This window comes from Symphodus melops, assembly GCF_947650265.1.
Source record: "Symphodus melops genome assembly, chromosome: 1".
Taxonomy (NCBI): Eukaryota; Metazoa; Chordata; class Actinopteri; order Labriformes; family Labridae; genus Symphodus; species Symphodus melops.
Genome location: NC_136691.1, coordinates 35,604,417 through 35,628,259, shown reverse-complemented (window position 1 = coordinate 35,628,259; position 23,843 = coordinate 35,604,417). Strand labels below are relative to the sequence as shown.

The 23,843-nt window shown below is 41.6% G+C and overlaps 1 protein-coding gene across 11 annotated transcripts in view; it reads right to left on the bottom strand.

Moving 5' to 3' along the window:
* The window catches only part of fbrsl1 (fibrosin-like 1), a 286,413-nt gene extending 265,909 nt beyond the window's left edge, over positions 1-20,504 (bottom strand). For all 11 annotated transcript variants that reach the window (XM_079351337.1, XM_079351327.1, XM_079351336.1 and 8 more), the window contains exon 1: positions 19,167-20,504. In XM_079351337.1, the coding sequence (XP_079207463.1) occupies positions 19,167-19,469 (303 nt within the window). In that variant the 5' untranslated portion in view covers positions 19,470-20,504. The remainder of the gene's footprint in view (positions 1-19,166) is intronic.
* Between the last annotated feature and the right edge of the window lie 3,339 nt (positions 20,505-23,843).

The following is a 23,843-nucleotide window of genomic DNA, read 5'->3' as shown; positions in this document are numbered from 1 at the left end:
CCCTGTGAGATAAACTGTGCATTGTGCTGCTTTTAGAAAGAGGATGGTAAGAACTTGCCAAGACTAACCTTTCTTTTTCTCATAATTTGTCTGTTAAAGATATCTGACAAGGAAAGCTGCTGGACACCAAATGGTTTTTTTCCAGGCTGTCTTTAACAAACTGGATGGATGATTTTTGTTGTTCACGAAGAACTTACCATACCATGAGATACTCAATAAAAGATCTGTAGAATAAAACCATCAATGTCTTGTCCAAATTGAAAGTATTCAGTCTGTGTAGTAAGTAGATTATCTGCAGGATATTATGCAGATTTTAGTTGTGGACTGGTCATGATTCATGTTTTCTACAATGACTGTGCAAAAGGTACTTGTATCGTTCCACCTTCTCAACAGGTGTGCCCTTAATTATAGTTGCAATGGTTTAATGGGAACTTTTCCAGTAGTCAAAGACCATCCATGAGATGTCGAGGCATGTTACTACAGACAAAAAATGTCCATCTGCTGATGATGCTTGAGATAATGAAATGGAATTAAACATTGCTGAGATCCATTCTCTTGAAGCCATGGGCATTTGTCAAAGATTTGTGCAACAGTTGTTGAGATAAATTAAATTAACTTAAATATGTTTTCCAGTGAAGTAAGATTATTTTAGATACTTAGTGTAGAATGATATTCTGTTAACCATGACCATATTTTCCACAAAACTCTACCTCTATGATGTACTTGGATTGATCCCCCTTTCACCATCCAAATGTGTGATTTGCTCTCCAATCACAAAAAGCATATCTTGGTAGGTAATAAGAACCAGTGAGGAAAAGATTTCTCTTTGTCCTTTTTACTCTTCCACTAGAACCCAGAACAAAAGAGAAGAACTACAGGGGAGCAGGGAGGGATCATAGTTCATCTTGTTTGAATAAATGTCTTCAGGCATCCAATCCCCTTGAAGCTCTGGCTCAAAGACTGTAGCACAGCATCATAGAGTCACCATTAAACATTCATTCCATTAATGAATTGAATTGCTAACAGAAGAAAAATGTGTTCACAACAGTTTTTTTTTTTTTTTAATATCTTTTAAACATGCAGAACATGAGAATCGACGTGTTCGTGAGAGGCTTTAGGTTTGCCTTTCTGCCTCTGTGTGTGTCTTTGTCGGTGTGTGAACCACACTACAGTCAGGACTCAGGATGTCTGTTTTTAGCCGCTCGATGTAAGCTGATTAGCTTTGACAGGCTGCCTCTCAGACCCACAACAAAACACAAGCAGTAAAGACACCAGACAGCACTTTCACCGCAGGAGAGGCTGCTCATGAAGCTCTGGCTAGTTTCCGTTAAGATTTTGGTACACTCAAATAATGAATCCACTAAATCTAAACCAAAATTACTGCAATTGCTACTTCAACTGCCAAACAACTTTCAGGCTTTTCTTTTTGTCTCACATAGCTCAAAGAAAGATAGTGTGTTGCTGTGCTAAATTCCTCTCTGATTCAGTAAGCGGTTTGTATTTCTCTTACCAACTGGAACAGAACCAGAATGAGGCTGCTTTGCTTACGGGTGGCCAAAATTGGCAAGTGTTAGAGCAGAAATTAATCAACATGACGCCAGGTTTGCCAACCCAAATAATCTAGTAAATTTTGTACCCAGGAAAAGGCAGAAAACCTGTAAAGCCAGGTACCTAAGCATTTTATGCACAGTGAATGTGTTCACTCAGAGGTGAGACTTTTGGAATATAACAAATTCTGAAGATGGATTAGGTGTTAAGCCTCTACTTTTTTAACTTTATGCCAAACGTTCTCATTTGTCGCCTTTCTTCTTCTTTTTTTTAAGCGAAATGGCAAAAAAAATATGACTCCTCATCATTCATCTGGGCTGACTGGCACAGCTGTGTCTGGCTGATTGCCACGTGCAAGTTAAAGTACCCAGTGGAGAGCTGTGACTGTAAGCAAAGGAAGTACAGGATATGTGTGTGCGGGGCAAAAGCATTCAAAAAGCGAAAACAGCTTCTGTGTTTTGCAGAAATCTCCAGAGACAGAGCACGGAGAGGCTTGTTTTATCTTGTTTCACTTGGTAACAGTCTGCAACCCCTGCTGATATGTGTGTTATTGTGTAACAGGGGAGCAGATAAAATACTTACGACTCTTTAGTCATACCTGATAACAGAGTTGCATTCTGGTAAACAAGAGAATCGATGACGTCTGAAGAAATGGGAGCTGTTATCTGGGATTCACTCTGACGAAAGCAGACATGATGTACAGTATCTATTGTGTGTGTTTTTTTTTTTAATAATTTCTGACATCCTGTTACACATAGAAAACAGTTTGTAAGCAGCATATAGTTAGGTAGGATTGGGACGAGGTTAATGCTTGGAGCATTAAGTGCATGCTCTCTGGTTATTTCCTCCATGACCTTAGGGTTTGGGTTAGGTTAGGTGTAGGGCGTAACGTCCTCAACAGATAGAAAACACTTATCGCCAGTATTAATTATCTGTACTCTGTCAAAGTTATTAGAAGTACACAGAAGACTCAGCATACAATATTCGGTTAATCGATTGATTCATGGAGTGTGTTGATTAACAAAGTGGCTTTAGAATTTGATATTGGATCAATACATGTCTCTGCATTTCTTTGACTGACCACAAATCCATGGGTGAGCTTTTAAATACATTGGATCAATATGTTGGGCTATCAAAATAACACCTGAAGGAGTCGATGATGGAACAGGCCAACACAGGAAACACACAACACCACAGACCTTTAAAACTTGACCTTCTCGATGTAAGCACTGCAAAGCGGGCAACGAGAAAAGAGGCATGCTAATAGTTGTATGGAATCTGTTGAATTGCCACATGAGGTTTAAATTAGATTTGGGCTTTCCACACCCTGCTGGTTTACTGAGCCACATAGCAGACACAAGTTTCACTGTCATCAATTTTCCTAAGATGTCAACACGAGTACAACCATCTTGGCTGCAAAAACAAAAGAAAAAGTAGTATATTTTCCCTTGTAGGAATTTAAAATATTAATAAGAAATTAACAAGAAAAATAAAGCAAAAATCCATGCAAAAAAAAGACATTAAAAGGTATAAAAAAGCTACAAAAACCTCCAAATTTTACGCTGCTCTCCTGAAAGCAACGTTGAAAAACCATAGGCAGGATTCAAACAGGTTGCTTTTGTGAGCACATGCTCTCCCTCCCGCTCTGTCTCTTCATCCTCACTTTCCTCAGCTCTGACAAGCTTTCACTTGTGCTGCTTTTGAACAGAAGCCCCATTGTGCTTCCTGCCGCAAACAATGCCTGCTGTTTTGCCGAAGGGCCCAGAAAACACACATTAGCTCACTTTGCCCCTTTTGTCTGCAGGAGATTCCTGTCGTGGATCTGGCTGCAGGGCCAATAAGTGGGACTAGACTGGTTAATGACAGCTCTGGGCATGTCACAATGTCAAGTGGGTAGCAGGATGCTAAAGTGGTCTTGAGCAAGACTCTGAATAGCTTCAAGATTTGGAGGTGGTGGTGGCCTGGACTACCTGTCAACAACGTGAGTGCAAGGGAAAATAATGAGCCCTCTTCCTGAAGGGTTGACAGATTAATGGGGTCTTGTTACCTCTTAAATCACAAGACATTACAGTAGTGAACCTATATGTTGGAAATAAATGTATTTTTCTCATAAATAAAGCACTGCAGGGGTGCTTAATGTACCTCGACATTGAGCCACACCAGCATATCTTTATTCAGCTATTCAGCTCAGAAACAACCGAGCCTGCCCTTGGTTTTAACATTCCTGCCTGCAGCTACAGAGGTTTTGAGAGGCCTTCAGAGGTATGTGACCCTCAGTTACATTTATAGGCGTCAGAACTGATAAAGGCAATGCCACGGGCTACCAACTGACTGACAGCTACTAGAAATACAGGCTTGTTCTGCCAGTCATAAAACGAGGCTAAATGCCATATGAGTCAACAGAAGAAAAGAAAATGACAGGGAGAGGCAGCAGCAAATTAAGAGTTACATGATGTGAATACTCATGAAGCGTTTGGTGTCATTGGATGAAAAGGATTAATAATGGAAATAAAGTTACACAAATCTTAGAACCTGGTGTCTCTTTTGACAACATTAAGCCTCTTAGGGAAACAGTGGATATGTCAAGGCTTCTGGTGTAACCACAATATGTAACTAGCATACACTGGATATCTGTGCAAAGACTTTATCTTCTTGGCGCTGGTTAGTGTTTAAAGTGCGCCTTTACAAGTAAAAGTACAGCTGAACACTACACCCTCGAGCAGACTTTTAAATGCACTTATATGCAGATATCTGTCAAAACTCAAAATGAAAGCTCAATTAGTATTTGATGATGACCAGGCAAATTCATTTTCTCCAATACCTTTTGGGTCAATGGCTTGTCATACAGACTCCTTTCCTGCATGGAACTTAAACCATGTCAAAGTGATGTGTCAAATACTACTAGGACTTGCATGGCTTCAAAATGAAATCCAACATGTTTTGTTATATGTTTGCCTTCATTAGCAGCAGAAACGTTCATAAGCAGAATGCTATTTCAGATTTTTGTTATTTTGAGTGGAAGACACTTATGAATAATTATTACAATTACCATTTAATTATTATTCAGTCTAAACTTTCTACCATTTTCTTCTTCAGAGAACACCTGATTAACGTCATCTTTTGCTCCCTGTCATCTTGTTCTCCCTGTAATAGAAAACCTGACTGATTGGAAGACTGATTCATGACTTATAATTCTCATTAACAGATGAATTTACAAACTAACTAGCCGGCAGATTGACTAAATGGTGTTTGAGTGACTGACTGACAAGCTGACTTGTTCACTTATTACCGTAAATTCCGTACTATTGAGCGCACCTGGATATAAGCCGCACCGGCTAAAAATAAGTAAATAAATGTATTTGTACATATATAAGCCGCACTTGATTATAAGCCGCAGGTGTCCACGCTATAACAAGAGCTATTTACACAGACGTAGGCTACCGGTAACATCCGCAAATACTGTAGCGTCCGTACGGACGTTAAACGACGACGAGAGCGTTCAAATAATAACTTTTAATAACCCGATCACTGTCGGCCGTGACCACGCCGTTTACAGCAGAGAGCAACACACGTAACTTGCCGTAACAATCCAACTCTCTCCCCCAGCGTTCTCTCATACAGCCACTCAACACGTTCTCGCTGGTGCATTCACTGACTCTCCACATAATCGGAATTATGAACACATTATCAACTACTGACTTTACAACATGAACCGTTACAATACGAAGCCTAGCCGACGGTGTCTGTAACACGGCTGATGAAAAAGATGACCGTAATATTTTTCACAAGAAAAAGTCCATCCATTCACTGCCTCAGAATGACTTCATCACTCACTTCCTCAGTCTCTGTTGTCGCTGTCAGTGTCATCTTAACGTGCAGCAGCTCTGTTAGCTTCTTTGACAGCCAGGTCGATCGCCTTTAACTTGAAAGCTACATCATATGTATTTCTCCGTGTGTTTTCCATCATGAGGGTGCGTGCATAAAGCGCAAAATGACTGATATTAAGATCCGACGTGACGAAGTCAAATGTTTTTGCGGCAGAAGCTCATTGTCCCCCATAAAAAATCCATGCATTAGCCGCACCGGAGTAGAAGCCGCAGTGCTCGAAGTGTGAGAAAAAAGTAGCGGCTTATAGTCCGGAATTTACGGTAATTGATTGACTGACTTGCTGTTGATGCTTTGTTATGGGTGACACCTGCCTCGCATGCACATACAAATACACACTGACATCCAGCAGCTCTTCTATTACTATGTTAATTGAAATGCCAAGAAAAGCTATTCACACACAAAGACTCAGACTTAGCCACGTGTGTGTGTGTGTGTGTGTGTGTGTGTGTGTGTGTGGGGTTGTCCCATCTCTCTCTCAGCATTTTGGCAGGTGAAAACGGGAAATATGATTATCCATTGGGGGAATTGTTTCATCAACACCTGGAGCAGATAAATGAAAATAGGAGGATTTATGTACTGAGAACAAGCTTTACCTCTGCTGCCAGGAAGCAATTAAGCAGGAAGCTGGAATACAACCCCCCCCGGATGTACCTCACACTAGTGGCACATTTTGAGAACTGATAGTGAGCCTTTGGGAAGGCAGCCTGGCAGAAAGGAAAGGTATTCATTCCCACAAAGTGTCCCATTAACGGCTGATAACAAAGTGACTGTGAAACGTTGGGATCTCATTTGACTCTGTGTGGGGGGGCGGGGGCGATAGACGCTAACCTCCCGCGTAGCTACAGATGGGCAACGCGGCTTGTCCTGCCAACCTGCTGAGACCTCTGAGGAGTGGAAATTGTAAATGTATTCCTCAGAGTGATAAATTGCTCAGTTCTGTCTTTGGCAACACCAATAATGGTCTAAATTGCTTTGTATTTTCTGGAATAACAAAATAGTTGACGGAATAGCATCAAGTGTCATGCATACTGAAAGCAAAGTGTGGCAGGTTGATGAGGAGTTGAACAACAAAATACTAATGCTGTCACACATGTTTCCCATAGTTCTCTGCAATTAATCTGATGGCTGTCTAGCAAGTTTGATTGGTTTAAGATTATTGCAGAACAATTAGAGTTAAATCTGTTGCAGGGACAGGGGGAACGGTTTCATAAGTGAAATTAGTTCAATTGAGGTTGTAAGTAATATTAAAAAAACCGTATCACTTTCTAGCCAGAGCCAGCAGGCCTGCTTACAGAGCTAAATGCTGTAGAATTGCTGTAAACATCGGCGACAAATGGAATTGGTTTCCAAAATCTTATCATCTTGTTCTCGCTCATACTCTGTAGTTAATCGAGGGGCTTTGCGTGGTGGTGTTAATATGAACCATAAAAATCATTCTAGATCAAGAAAATAAACCCTGCTACCAACAACAAGGCTGAATGGTTCATTAACAATAACGGCCAAACAACAGCTCAGTCTACACAGGATATCCAACAAAAGAAGTTCTTTTTCGTTGGGGAAATATTTTGGAAAATACTCACATCACTAATTTGAGAAATAAGCAGATTTAGTCTGCCAATTGGATTTTGTGCAGTTTGATTCTAATTCAGTGTGACGTCTCATTTGAAGATGATGTGAAGCAACGGGTGGATGATGTAACACACAATAACTGCCAAAATCCTTCAGGACAAAAGTTGGTTTTCATACCCACCCTCTTAGATATTTGTAAAACTGATGGTTCGACAAAGTTCCCCTAGAATTGACCTCCAAACTTTAACAAGGGTGAGGTTTAAACGCTGGCTTGTGTCCTGACTGAGGGATGCTTGAGGCAGAAACTTCTAGTTGAATTATTGTAAACGGAATTTGCCGAAATTAAGAAGTCAAATCATTTTCTTCCCTCAAAATAAGTTTCACCCAACAACAAAAAAAGGTGACAGACTGTTGAACTTTCAATAGGTGCAATTTGATGCTCGAGAAAGTACAACATGAAAGTGACCGGCTTTAATCCCATTTTGAATTCCGTGCCATACAATTCATAATATCAGTGTGTCTATGAATAGTTTGGTATTTGAACCACACACGGCTGAAGTATCTGCTCTGCTACGAAGATGAGAGATGTGGAATGCAAACAGTAGCTTGGCACGGCTCTGTTTATATTCTCTCACTCTCATACGCTGCCCGTTTTCTTTATTGACTCAACACTCGGCCTTGTGCTCAAGCCCAGAATGTGCGTGTGTAATTTTGATCTCATTCCACGCCGAGGGTGAAGCCCTCTTGGCTCTTAGGTGGCTGGCCCTGTTTTAGACGTACTGACAAAGTGGCCTCTCTGAAAAAGAGCTTTGTGTGGCCTGTTAGCAAGATGGGAGCAGATGCACTTTACTGCCTTTGATCTGTGGGAAAAACAACCAGCAGGCTATAAAGAAAAGGGAAGGATTTATCTGAGGATGCATGTGCTGTCCGTACTGTAAAGGAGAAAGCAGAGTGTGAAGAACGAAAGGGATGAAGAGTCGAGGAGACAAACTCTGGCGATACTTTTCTTTTCCTATCTGTCAGCTGGATCTTACTGAGGGTGATGGAGCTTGTCTTGCCCTTTAGGTTTTACAGCAGTGGCTTTGTTACATATGCCTTATTATATCTCCCATTATATTTCAAACACATTCTCCCTCTTCAGTCTGCTGAGCACACAGTCGCTACATTGACTTTCATAGACGTTCAGAGGATTCATGAAGTGAGGAGTGTCAAAGCTGGCAACGACTCCAGCCTGTTAACAATAAAGAGAGAAGCACAGGACCTGAAGGTAGACTGATGTGTAAAATCTGCCTCTCCAACAAGGGTTTAAAAAAACTAAGTTAATCATTAGTTGTTGTTTTTTTTTTACAAACCATTTATGCAAAGTCAAACGTGTACATTTTCCAGACCAAGTAAGTTCATAATAAAGACTCCAGAGGGGTTTTGTCCCCCCCCCCCCCAAATAATTTGAATTTGGCAGAGTCAAAGGCCTCTAAACCAACATGTAAACCACAAAACACTCTCCAGTGAGCCAAATCCAGACGGTGCAATTTCACAACTGCCTCTTATTCAATCATGAACATACTGGTAATCATAATTTAATACTAAAACAGGAGTTTTAAACCAATTCCAACTCACTTACAGTTTGCTGGATCCTTTAATTGGTCTGTTTTCCCAAATAAGCTGCAGAGCAAAAAAGTCTACAATCTTAATTCTCTACAAAATTGTACTTGACATACAAGTAAGATAATTTGGTGAATTTAGCCCCAGAAACCAATTCATTATAGTTTTTGGGGTATGTGTGGAGTACGTGTGTTGTTACCACAGACTGTAATTATCAATAACTTATCAGCTCTATCACGATTTTTGTACCAGGCTGTAAAAATGTTCATTTCTACTGTAAAACTGGCTTCATGGCTGTAGTGTGTATGTGACTTCAGGGCTTCGGGAGCCAGCCTAAGCGGACACTGGACAGACTACAGGAATTAGCACATACACTTTGGCTTCATGTTACAATATTGGAGGTTGCTGCTTGGTTTTTATTGAGCTAATATGTAGCCCGTGTGACATTTGTTTTTGTTTCTCTTTAAACCCAACTTTGCTATCACAAGTAGTTAAACTCTGTGGTTTTTATGTTGAAAAGTGCCTACCTGGCAGACAGTTGAACATGTTGAAATGATGACTCAACTGGGAGAGTTTCATGCCCATCCAAAGCATAACAGTACTCCGACTGTGAGTGAGTTAGCATTATCCAAGAGAAAAGTGCACTCTCGCGTCTCTTTTTTTCCCACTTTGCAAATCTACAGCCGGCAGAAAGAGAATGTGTTTACCCGAATGTATTGGATGGTTTTCCTACCACTTTGGATTTCTATGGATGAAATGACTTTACGGTCAACAACTCAGTCATTGTGCTGATAGCAAGTGAGAGAAATAATAAACTATGTCTAGTATTATAATGACACTTCTGTGTGTGATAAGAAAGCAAGAGAAATAAACAAAAGCCAAAGTTAATAGTCTTTGGAAGGTCAATGTTGGAGACTAAGCCCAAAAAGCCTTTCTTTCATTTAAATAAACCAAACAATATTATTTACAAAAGCCACGATTCATAGAGTTCAAATATATTTTATTCTCAAATAAAAATGTAAAATTCTCTGTAAAGGGACTGATCTAACAATAAGGATCAGTAGTAGGGCACCCCAGCGAACAATCATATCAGAGGTGGAAAACAAAGACTGGCTGATACACAAGGTAGAGTGAAAGGGCAATAACCAGCCTGATACAAAGTAATGTCTGTTTACCTTTATATCAGAAATGACAAGCTCCTTCTTACACTCTTACAACCAGCAAATCATTCAGATCACATGAGAAAGTGAGTGTGGCAGCTTGGCCCAGAGTTGTCAGGCCAACGTCATCCAGACAGTGAATGGAGCACGAGTAGCGAGGGGAAAAAGAGAAATTCCACATTGCATAACCGCCCTCTTATCTAAGCTCTATTATCTTGGCCCTGGTTTGTTATATGGCTGCCAAAGCTATCACACAAAACACTGAAACAGTCCTTATTTGGCTTTGGCTGCACCCACACATAAACACACAGACACATACAAAAAGGCTAAATGCTGCAAATACAGTCAACAAACCAACAAACAAGAGGCAGTAGGATATCACTGCATCGGCTCTCAGATGGGGGAGCTGAGTGCTGAGCAATTATTGTCAGCATCACTTGGCCTATAAAGACTATTCCCCTCAGAGCTGGTGTTGCTACAGTAGCGAGTGTCAGCTCTGTAGCAAAAGAGCATGTCAACAACTGTTAACGCTAATTGCTTTCACACCGAGAGCAACCTATTAAGAAAACATGCAGCAAGATACCGCGCAATGTCACGACTGCGTGAGTCATGCCTCTGAAAATGAGGCCCTCCTTCAAAACAAGACCACATGGACGAGAGGCTGATTTGTAATCTGCAGTGTTTTTGATGTCTGAAGATTTCTGCCAGCATGGTGATTAATGTTCTCTAGTGGGAAGAAACTCTTTAATGGATTCATCTGAACTTCATTCTTCAGCACAATTAAACAATGAAGTGCTAAATGTTGCGTTTGTCCTACTTGGCTTAAAACAAAGGTCTGTGATTCATTGTCTCAAGAGTCACTTATATCTAAGCCTAAGCAGTAGTTTGAAAAATGTACACACTTTATGGCCTGCAACATAGAACAGTGATTTATACTGGACAGTTTCTATTCGATAGAACCTCTAATTACTCCTCATTATGCATTCAGTTAGATCATTTTGACAAGTAGTACATCATGGTTTTAAAATGGGTTAAGAAATTTTTTAAGTGTGCCACTGCTCAATAATGCAGCATTTTTTTGTTTTATTTGAAGTCAACTGAAGTTCATATGTACCCAGAAAAACAAACCAATTTACTGTTTTTTGACCTTGCAAAATCTACTCTCCATCCAAAACACTGACGAGAATGTTGTGGTTTTGTATATGTAGAGATGGTCACCTTATTCTTGTACAACCATCGTTCTAATAACAACAAACTACTGATGTAGGAAGACTTACGAAGCTGAAGTCATCAGATAGAACATTATTTTGCTAACAGTCTCCTCATTGGCTGCCAAGCTAACTCAAGTTAGCTAAAATTACAGTAGCTAACTAATGCTCAATTATGTATGTATAATTATGTAAAAAAAAATACATTAGTGTGATTTCCCTTATTTGTTTGAGAGGGATTATGCTGCTTGTGTTAGCTTAATGTTAGGGCTAAACTGTCTGCAGCTAAGATCTTATCACTGGACTGTGAGATACCGTTCATTTACATTCTGAGAAAGTCACAACTCTGTGCTAAAGCAGAACAATGCATTTGTGCTTACTTTAAAAGAAGAAAACATGATGGAATTTCACATTGGAAAAACATACTTTTAAGCTATTTTTTTTTAATATTTGGCCAACAAACCCGATCAATGTTCACACAGCGGCTAAAAATCTGATCATTTTATAAGAGCAACATTTTTAGTTTCCAGAATGACAATGGACTTAACTGATTTAAAACCTGCAGCAAGCGTTGTGTTTATTTTACTACATACAGGTGTGCAGAAGAACAGTAAGATTACTCTCCTCAAAAACACAATTTATTAAGACCAGTCTACAGGTATTTGTTCTGAAATGAGTCTGCAAGGCTGGTAACAAAAAAAAAATGGCTTACTACAAATTCAGGCAAACAAAATGTTGAAAGGGGATTCAAGTGATGTGAAGGCTGAAGCAAACCAGGCATTCAGAACCCTCAGCGAAGGACACGGCTGAAAAGGAAAACAGCCATTACTTAATGAGCCACTTTAAGAGTGCCCTCTCTATTTAGGTTTCCTATTTGTATTGAAAATCACTCACAGGCCTCTTCTGCTCGTCACTCATACAAAACTTCTGCCAACTACGCCATTATTAATCAACCAAAACCACAGGGCTGCAAATAATCTCAGCTGAATGACAAAATGTGATTACTATGAACATTTCTCCAAATAAATTCTGTTTTAAATGAAGTGCCTTTTGTTAACATTGTTTAATAACACGCATTAATCAAGCAGTTAAGCAACCGGAGAGGGGTTATGAAAGGAAAAGAGGGGGTACAAATCGGTGGTGGATAATTACCGGGGGAACCTTCGAACAGTGCTGCTCCTAATCCATCGCAAGCTCAGAAGACAGCATCTTAATCACAGCATAATTACATCCTGTCATTCACCGCAATGAAAACACCGAGACAGGAAGATGGAAGACTGAGCGCTACGACAAGCAGGAAATGGATACATATGCCAGCAACCCACGTGCTTTTATGTGCCGTTAAATATGTGTCAGATCCTTCCTTCTGTGTGTGCATTTGAGCTGTGGTACCTTAGAACAGAGAGGCTCGTTTTCTTCTGGAGCTGGTACATTCAGACTGTAGAGCAATGCCTCAAAAAATAGACAACTGACAGCTCGAGGAAAAAAAAGGACTCCTCCAGGCCAGCATGCTTTTATCGTACTACCTTCTAAAAGGTACATACCAGTGCTGCTGGCGGGAGGCCTCAGAAATTAAGAATATACAGATGGAAATGCATTTCTTTGCTGCTTTGTGCCGGCTACGGTTGTTGCTGTATTGACTGAAGAGTGTCTGCACCACTGACATCTAAAACTGTCGAGTATGAAGAGCTGGGCTCAAATGTGCACTCAGACTATTACTCACAGTATGAGTCCAATCCTCTCTACTTAAACGTTGAGCTTCTGTGTTTAAACAGGGAGATATCAATTATTCTTTTTTTGTTGTTGTTTTCAGTCTAGGAATATATTTCTCAGTTGCATGCAACAGTTTTCACAGGAACCATCTTAGCTGAAGGATATTACAAAGTACTTAGTTTGTTCAAATTTAGGGCGCTCTACTTTAATGTAAAGTTTGAATCTTTGAAGTCTGACAAAAAAAATAATTGCGCCTCAGTACATTAACTTCCCCAAAGTATTTTCCGAAAAATCTGGACAAATTCAATAAAAATGTCTTTATGTTTTGGTCTGTTCAGACAACAACGACACTTGAGACATCGTCTTACACTAATACTGGTGCAACAGACCAAAGTTGAAGTGTAATTCATAAAGATCAGCCCCCACTGGATGGGATGCATGTGATCTGTGGCTCAGTGGGAAATGAATCATCATAGTGTAAGCTTAAAGTATCTCCAATTTGTCAATGTGTTCAGAGTGTCAGTGAAATTAAAGGCATTGTCTAATAAGACCTGTATAGATCATCTGTACAAATAAAATAAAGTAAATATGCTTCCTTGACAGATTGATTATTTATTGAGGTTGTTAACTTACTGTGTGCATGAATGTACACAGGGAAGCTACAAACGAATTGCCCCTTGTGGGATAAATAATCTGAACTGAAATAACACAGACCAGTCTTGATATAGCTACGCATGTTTTACATGAACACTCATTTTTTATTGTGTCTGGTTGCTTTGTATCCTCCTCTCACTCTTCCTGTTTCTGCATTTGTCGTTACAGTATCAGTTTGAGGTTTTGTGTAACGATGTTCAGGCACCATCGACTTTTTATTCTTGTGTAAAACCTCCATACCTGAGCAAAGCGTGTCGTTTTGTACTTACACATGCAGCACAGAAAGTGATTGCCATGCTCCCAGATCCACATGAACACATTTCAACAACACACTGGAACCTTCCTTGGGTGGATATATTTAGGTCACTGGTTGACAGCCTGGACAGATGCACGGTGGAGCTTCAATCGAGTGTTTGTGTGTGTGTGTGTGTGTGAGAGAGAGAGAGAGAGAGAGAGAGCAAAGGCTTGCGAATGTGACCATGCATTTATCAGCCACGCTGTCGCCGACAATGTGTGACAGCTAAAGAGAGCCTGGGCCGAGGGACGTCCCACTGGCATTAAGAAAGCTCTCTCCATGGGATGCGTCAGCCAATGAGTAGCAGAGCCCTGGAGGGGGGGATGCCTTGTTAATTAAAGCTGGAGTTGTTTGTCAGCGCCGGCATATGATGCACAGCACTATCACTGTCGGGGAAAGAGAAAAACACGAAGCAAGATTGCTGCAACCCCGGCAACAAATCTGCTGCCTCACCATGGAAAGAAAGATGTCTTACTACAAGCAGTGACTGTATGCTGTGGCTTCCAGTGTCAGTATCAGTTTACACTGTGTAACCTTACCGCCAATCAAACAGAGGGGTACACAACTCCACACAAGGTTAAATGGAAAAATATGTGACGAACGACCAACCTCGGCCAATAATGTTGCATTCACCAATGTCAGCATCTATTTTGTCACATCGATCTGAAACAGGCAAGTTAGTATACCGTACTACTGATTCAGAGAAAATGCTTTTTAGTGGGCAGGAGAAGATTTGTTTTCATGGCTGCCACAGTGCGGAAAATGTCAACAGTGTGGGAGTAATACACAGGCTCTGGGAGAGATAAGTGATTTACAGTTTGTAATATTTGTTCCAGTGGCATTTCAGGAGAAGGGACAAGTGTCGACACTTCAAACCACATAAGAATTACTAAAAAGAAACAGCGGAATCGGAATCTGGTGAACTGTAATTTTAGACATTGTGTCAGTGTTAAGGCCCTGATTATCACAATCAGTGCACCTCTAGTCCATTATATGATTTAATCTCTATTCTCAATCACACAATGTATGTATGTATACTAAAAGGTATGTATGATGTATTCAATCAGGTAACGATCGCCATGCCTTTCCTTGTGTGTTGTCGATATTGCAACGCAAATCTATGAAGCAATGTTGGAAAGTTTTAGGAATGAGTCGATTTCTTGGTCCTTTGAAGCAGTAAGAAATCATGTACACAAACTTGGCCGATAAAGTCAATAGAGTGCACTTGGATTCTTTTAATCAAAGAAAGCAACAACTTCCTCCCAGTCTCTGAGAGCGACAATACCTCTCTGCATAGGAGCTACAGGGTTTTTATTAATATTCCTTTTTATGGTGTTGTCAAAGTGATAACAACGGAACGCCCAGTGATGAACGTGATGGGACCTCAGCTGCAGTGATGAGAGTGGTGGTTCTTTGAGTAAAGCCCATAGACATGAATAGAGTTGGTTCAATCAGGGACTCAGTTTGGGGCCTTTTCAGAGCACTTGATGAAATAGAAAGACTCGTACTCATAACTGGAATGTTGCTGGCTTCCATTCCACACGCCAGCTGGAAAAATATGGGAGGAGAGAGAGAAGCTGCAACTCACACAAGCTTCCTAAACAGCTACTGTCCCTCAGAGCATGCGGCTTAATTTCCCTGTATTGCTTCGGTGCAGCTGCTCATCGGCCGACAGCACGAGGATGATCAGTGTGTATAACATGTTGGGGAAAATCTTCCCTAGATAAATAAAGACTCTCACTTTCGACAGAAACCAATTTTTTTCCAAACTGCCGAATACCCTTTCTGCCTTCTGCCCTTAACGCTGCTGTAATATCACTTAATCACCAAATCCCCATTAGAGTGAATTTAGAAAGTCATGCCACAGAATGCAAAGCCAAACAAATCTGTATGTTCATGTTAATGCAGATGAACAGAAGGATCGTGGATTAACGAGAGGGGATTTGCCACTCCGACGTCACTCACTGAGCAAATGGAGCAAATCAGACATCTTATTAATACTGTGACAGATGGATAATTGTGTCATTTTATTATGCTCACTTGTTCGATACCCGAAGGGAGACTTCTGCGGGGTTTAAGCCACAGCGGCTAATTGTTTCACAGCTCGGATGTCAGGTGGAAACTGACATCTCAAGGGGTCGACTGTTCAGTATTTCACTAATTCTTGAGTTGGCATATTTACTTGAAAGTGTTTTGAATAGTAACTCCTGGGGAATATAAAGCAGCACTTGATCACTGGATTTGTTTTGGTTCAAATAAAGCAAGATTAAAACCTCCTCAAATGGACTCGCAGGATTTTCCTTTTTCTCCTTGGAAAAAGCCCACAATAACAGATTGGATGGAGTTACACTCGTTGAATCATTATTGAATCATCCCTAACACTGCTCTGATCACAATAAGGTGCCCTCGACGTAGAGGACCGTGTGTGTTTGCGTTTTCGATTTGCACAGGTAAATAAGCAGCTTTTCTTTGAGAAACGGGGGGATTCAAAGCAAATAAACACGCCGTAATCAAACGCGACCATGGCTACAAATAGCTTTTGGCTGTTGTTGAACAAGGTAAAGGGAGCAAGGGAGACCTAAGCCTTTATCAAGAGTGGCCTGATCCTATCAGCGCAGAGCTGGAATATCAACCAACCAACAAGCGGATTGTGTTTAAAGTCAACGAGCTGTGGAAGAAACCCCTAACCACGGGCTATAAGGAGCAGCTAGCAGCAGCTGTGAACTAGTTAGAGACCAAAATAGGACAATCAAATGATGTCAACAGTAACCCAAAGGTGACAAGGATTTTATGAAACATGTTCATCCTGAGGTGCTCGAGACTGCCGCAAAGAGCTTAGCTGGAGATTAACAGAAACAAGATAGAGTAAATATTGCTATGTGGACCATGTGGGATGGTTGGACCCTGGGACGATGGGGTATTGATGTTGGCAGCATGCTAATGAGACCGTAGCCTTCATGTAAACTCAGACAAAAACACAACTGTGTAGATCATCAGTCACTTTGAAGAGGTCAGGAGAAGCACACACTCCCCCCCCCCCCCCCCCCTGCTGAGGGTGTGTGGGCTTATCAGAGCGTGACACAATAGGTCAGAGCAATTCCCTGGCCAAGTGCTGCCTATGTCCTCCTCATAACTGATGAGCAATTAGCACAGGTAGCACAGGTCAGGAGCTCCACTCAGGCGTGCAGTAAACAGGTGAATGCATGAGTCATTACAGATCAGCATGAGACATTTCCAGTGGATACATTTTGCATTCACGGTGATGCAGCTTATTAACTGGAAGCAAATGTGATTATTCCTGTCACTTACTGTAAAACTGCACAAGATATATGTCAACATTGTTTTTTTTTTCCTGTATATGCAGAAAAATGGAGGGGGCAAAGCACACAAACATTGCACATCCTTTCATGTAATTGCAGCAGATTCACCAACATCATTTAATAAGTGCAATCCATTTGCATGCAAATCAGACCAATTACAAACGAGTAGCTGGCATGTGAGTATCATTTCACATTGCAGCCTATCATGCCTCATTTGCTCAGCCTTGAAACATAAGCTCCTATGTGGAGCACATTGTGTTTATTCAACATGGATTTAGCACTTGAGTGAGAAAACTATTAACACGCTGCAATGTGTAAAACCAAAATTGGATAATTATTTAACTTAATTTCCATTTTTAAACACAAAGTGGCCGCATTTTCATGAAGACAGAGCACCCTCGGAGAAACCTTTTTGAATGTGTAACCGCCTCTGTAACAGCAAACAATACATTCAACAGGAATAAAAGAGTAACTTGTGAACCCGCATGACCTCCAACTGCAATAAACAAACGTAACCATATTCATAGAAGTCATAGAGCAAGGGTCTGTGATGACAGACGTGGAGGCAACAGCATGTTGCCAGAAGATGCCAGGGAGAAGCACTTTGCTGCTGTGACATCCTCAAAGTCTTTCACAGTCAGCAGCTGTCAGAAGTGGCAGCCAGGCGGCACAAAGGGCAGAAATACTCACACACACAATATCAGAACGCTCCGCACTCATACAAATCAGAAAGATGGGGTGCCGACACACAGATTTAATGCATATTTCATAACGAGTCGCACTTTTAACTCAAATAGAAGTGCTGCTGTAGCCTCCCTATGGGAGAGTTTATCCTTGGATCTCCCACTGTAATGTATCTTTATAGGATTTTACAAGGTTTAATATCTTTGATCAATAGGTAGCTACAAAGATTCTCCCGTGGTTCTCCTTTCATTAATGACTGAATGACAATAGTTTCTGTGGTTAGGGTTCATGCACACATACTTCACACTAACACCTCTCTGATTATTCGACCACTATCGGCTTTCACACCCACTTTAAGGGCAATGAAGCGCCGAGCTGAATGGAATAGCAATATAACCACAGATGACCCACACAGGTTAGACTTGTTAACAGATGGAGGGAGGAAATGAAGTGATCTTTCGTGATGGGGATGAACAACTGGTTTATATTTCATGGGCTTATGTTGTTGCAAATCTGCGTTCAGGCGTTCCACTGACTAAGCAGGACGTAGGAGGCAAGAGTCAATCACGGCTGATTAATACCAGTGCTCAGCCTACATGGGAGGTTGTCGTTGGAATGAGGTGGCCTGTGGTATGATCCATGGGCTTTCAAATGAGGTCATCATCTTAAAATACACAGCCCTCAGTGGACTGGTAATATGTTAGCGGTGTTTATGAAAGCTAGTGATTTATTTTACTATTACAGAAGGGCTAACATTCCTCGAATGAGCTGTGGGACAACAACAAAAAAATAAAAAACCTGTCTGTCAGTTAGGCTGCTGTCCCACAGGGTGTAATGTTTTATTTTTCATCTGGAGCATAATGGGATAAAAAAAAAAAGAGAGAGATAAGAGGATCTCACAAGAGGAGCTGCTTTCTCCCTGAAATCATTCCTCTAATGACAGAAACAGACAGGACTATCAGCACATGGTATATCAGGCCTGTGACAGATGGATGGTGCAAGAAACAGTTTATCAAAGAGCAAAATGTCAAGACTGCACTGACAACTCATAGTAGATCATCACAAAAAAATAATAATAACCCTGACAGGAAAAACACAAGCACCTGTTTGTTTTCCTTCCTCAAACCACAAGCTGCCAATGATTAACATCTAATTCTTAAAGCCTTGAACTTCTGCAAACACAATCTGTACTGCAGAGGTTTTCAAACACCAAAACGACACACATTAAACTCCACAAACCACAAATCAAGGCACATTAGTGGTGGTTTCTGGAGCTAATATCTCAAATCCCCAGTTGTCAACAAGCCAGTCTGGTGGGAATCAAACCATTTACTGACAAGGGGCTTCTTTAGAAGCTTTCAGATTCAGAAAAGTCATCCTGAGAATGGCATCGTCTCAAGTCAATTAGAGACTAATTAAACTATGCTGCTGGTGAGTCTCAAGGACCCCCACTTTGAGGACCACTCCACGAATGCAGCCCCCAAACCCCCCAAAACAAACAGGTAATGATCCGGCTCCTCCTTACCTCCAGACGGTCCAGGCTGATAAAACTGGTGATAGCAAATCCATCAATGATATCTTCCTCCTGCGAGCTGGACTCGCGTCTCTTCCGCCGGGGGGGCCGCGGTGTTCTGGCGGCCGTTGCGGGGTGCTTCGCCTTTTTGCCGGGCAGGGAGGCGGCGTCCCTCCCCGGACTGTGTCCCTCCCTGTCGGAGCAGGAGGAGTTGGGGTCGGGGCTGCGGGCGTCTCTGCTTCCTGCCTCCCGCAACCTCCGCACCCTCTCCCGCTTGGACCGGCATCTCCTGCCCGGCTTCAATTTGCCATCCATGTTGTCAGAGAGAGCTTGTAGTGTCAAAAAGCGAGATAAATATAACTCCACAGTAGATGCTCAGTTAAACGCTCGCTGCAGCGCCTAATAACAAATAACACACAGTGGACTGAGAATTGAACGCTGCGCTATAACGTGAAGATAGCGCTGTGTGTGCGCAGATGTGTGCGTAAATAACAAATAGAGCCTTAAAAGACTCAATGACCTTGAGTACAAACCTCCCCTATCTCCATTACGATAAGCAAATGTTCAAGTATCGCACTCAGCCGATAGAGAGAGGGAGCAAAGCGACGCGGATCCACACGTTATATTGTCACGAATCTGCACTATGTCGACGCGGTGTCCGTAAAAGCAGGTGCAAAACGGCGAAACAGTTCAAATCCACGCATTACACTCGCTTTGTAACTTTTGTTGCATCGGAATAATAGCGCGCAGTGTTACAGCCGAACCTCGCTGCATACCGCAGACAGCGCAGAGAAATCATGTCGCTGCCCGTTGTTGTTTTCCACCTCCCCAATCCATGATCCAAGGCTGTCAAATAAAGAGCTCGGGATACTATCCGTCCGAGACGAAACGCCTGGCGAACAAGCACGCATCGATTGTGGCTGTCGGATGGCTCAATAATCTCCGAGTTTGTTTGCTTTTTTGTTTAAGACATATTCCTTCTCTGCGCTCCAGGAGCCCCAAAAAAAAAAGATCCCAAGTCTGAGAGCGACTTCTACGCAATATTCCCCTAAATGATCCCGAACCGTCCGAATAAGACAACCATCCAGTGTGAAATCAAACTCCACAAGGCAAATGAGGCGGTCTATTCCAGTTTAGATCATGCAGAGTTTCATATAAATCCACTCCAGTCCGTCTCTGCGCTGCTCAGTTGCCCAGTGGCTCATGGTATTTTCTATTCGCATAAGAAGGCTTTGATAAGTGTCCTTAAAGCGACAGGAGTGATTAAAATCTCCTCTCTCCCTCCTCTCTCTCTCTCGTTCCCTTCATCCGAAATTAAGAGACACAGTCAAGCTTCAGAGAACCCACAGAACTGACGTATTTCCGCCACCTCTGGCTTACAATTTAGCATAGGAGGGAGGCTGGTGTACAGAGAAAAAAAAAGGAAAATCGTTCTCTCTCTCTCTGTCGGGCACAGTTTGTCACACAAGGCACTATTTTAGTCTGTCTGTTCCCAGAGCTGATGCCACATCATGCGTGTCCTACTGACTGTTCTGTCACAAGTAGAACATGCAGGACACACACACACACACACACACACACACACACACACAGACCGATATACACACTCATCTATCTGTTTTGACAACTTCTCTTCTCTCATCCTGTTGGCTGCATGCTGCTGTCACTCCCCAATACTCTAAATTCCCAAATAGACAACTTTAAGTCAAAAGTTGCATTTCATTGTCGGATTTATGTCATCACTTCTGCAAGTGTACTGCAAATATTTGTAATATTGGTTTACCACAGGTACCTTGCACTGTGCCCCTGTTTGTTTCCCCCCCTGGAGCAGCTTGGTGTGTTTCCAGGTGGCAAGTGTTGGGACATCTAGGGAGTCCTCTGCAGAGTAAAGCCCAGTGTCATTTATCAGTGTTCAATCCAGAAATTAGGAGGCAATGACATTACATAATCACAGTATTGTGTAACACATATTTCCATTACAACACTCACTGCCCCTCTGTATTAAAACCCTACATACAATTCTTTGGACACTACAAATATATCAACAAAAACAAAACTTAACAAATGTTTACAACGGGGCATTGTATTGTGAGGTGCTACAGTAAGATGCCAAACTATAGTGAGCACAGTATATTACTATATCATGGCTCCAAAATGTGGCAGAAAGAATAGCCAATAAATAAATGTGCCTATAGTGTAAATGATCCAACATACAGGCTGTTCCCATTGTTCATCCCAAAATAAACAAAAAATACAACACTAATTCACACCAACATCACATGATAACTTAACCTCACCAAAAAGGATCTGAGTAACTCAAGAACTAAAGATAAATTTCAGAAGGTCCTACAGTAATATGAAGTTGCAGGAACAGGGGGGGTGCTGCATGGTTAATATTTGCATAATGTTTTGCTTTCTCTCTCTCTCTCTCTCTCTCTCTCTCTCTCTCTCTCTCTCTCTCTCTCTCTCTCTCTCTCTCTCTCTCTCTCTCTCTCTCTCTCTCTCTCTCTCTCTCTCTATGTGACTTGGGTAACCTCCTATTTGTTTATGTATCTGCAGTGCACTGCATATATTTAGATCTGGCTTCTCAATTGGTGCCCTGTTCTTCTGCGGATCTGTTGTGACTGGTATGTGTGTACATTTGGCTGAGTGTGGTTTCCTTTAAATTGTCCTAACGACTCCTTATAAGCTGTGAAAATTGAATGTCCCTTCTGAGATGACCAAAGTTGTCTCAAAGTGAATCTGATAAGAAGGAGCCTGCTGGAGCTGTGAACCTGCAAGAGTTGTTTTCTTCTTCAAAGACTTACTGCTGTACGGATATTCAAACTTTATCACAGAAAATGCATTAAACAGGCGAGTACACTCTGTTACACAAACTATGTGAAGTATATAGAATAAAGACACAATGTATTCACATTTTTGTATGATGCAAATACATGCTTACAATAAAGCACATGGGTGTACTGAGGATAGGAGGCTCATTGGCTATCTAATAAGAAGAGAAGCCTATAATCAGCCTCATGACTTCTTGCAGTTCTCATTAGTAGCAGGCAGATGGGGAGTAATGGGAGGAACATAGTTGATGAACTGCTAATATCCGAGGCTTACTGGTAATGATCACATGCAGAGGTGTGCAAGCTGAAGAATTATGACAATATGCAGTTGGAAGGATTGTACGTAAGAATCCTCTGGCTCATTATTTGATCGTCACAGTACAGGCAGCGGTGAAAACACATGCAGCTGGACTGAAATATTTAGGCAGTTAGTGTGCAGTGGTTCATGTTTGGGAATGTTCTTTTATGGCGACAGTCTTCCGTGAAACTGCAAGTAAACGCGGGGAAATGCAAAACCAAACTACTTTTATGCAAATAGAGTCGGCTGCAGGGTAAATTATCCAGAGTGGTGTAGGTGATTAAACCACAGACTGCACCGTGTGAGAGTGATGAAGTTTTTATGGTACACTGCTCCACCCGGACACACTGTGTAATCTATACACAGGATATCAAAATGTTGTACTTCTGCTTGCAGCTGGCTGCAGTTCAAGGTCTGTGGTTAAAAATGCTCTCACATCTAAACAGCAATTTAAGGATGGAAGCGAGTGTACTTGGAGAGCAATAATCAGGAGAGTAGGGCATATATTTGTGAGCAAATTGACCTTTGGGGAACTCGACACGATATCTTTCTCATGTAACTTTAACCTCTGTAACCACTGTGAATAAACCCCTCTCTGTTTGAGCAGCTTTGCAATAACTAATTCAGTAAGGAGATTAAAAAAAAAAAACTAAAAAAACGGGGGAACAGGTATGGTGAGCAGGCCGCGGAGGAGAGGGAAGAGATTACCTCTGTTTCTTCCATGCTACTATTTGCTATGAGCTTAATCCATAGCCACAGACTCTGAGCTCCCACATCGCAGCCATTCAAACACGAGTCCCTTTGAAACGCTTAGCCCTGACTGCGCTGGGAGCTAAAGGGAGGGAGCCTGTCACGCTTTTATGATGTTTAAGCGTCAGAATTGTTTTTCTTTGCCTCTGCCACCACGATAAGGATTCATTTGATGTCGCTGGGGTCAAGGTGCTTCTTGCTTAAAGGGCTATTTTCCATTGAGATAGTTCTAAGACTGTGCTGTGCGCTGTAGACATGAGATTTAAAGGTGAACGATCTGAAGCGAGCAATAAAAAAAAAGAAGGACTCTCTCCTCTCAAGTACAGAGCATATTCTTTGTAAGGAATGTAGCCCCACAGAAATCAATAAGCCTAGATTTCACACTGGAACGGCACACAGCTGTAAGACACAAATCCCTACACTTCTGTAAAGAAAATAACTCTGTTGGTTTACAACGTCATTTGTGCACAGTCAATTTCGAAGGAACAAATTCATCATCCCTCAGCTTTTGATAATGGTATAACTGGCAGATTTTGTTCTGCTGTGTGGCCCTGCAGCACTTTGTCGGAGCAGGACATCAATATTAGATTACTGTTGGTGCATGTTCCACTGGAACTGCGTGCCAAGTCAACTTTTGTCCTACTGTGATGTTTGAGGACACTCTATATGGCGGATCAAAGCATAGTTTGAAGACTCTCAAATATAAATTAACCTAACTTATTACCGGCGTCCTGACCTGCATGATAGAGCTGGTGAATTGTTGGTGAAAAATATCAATAAATGGCAATTTGACTCACCGTGTCACTA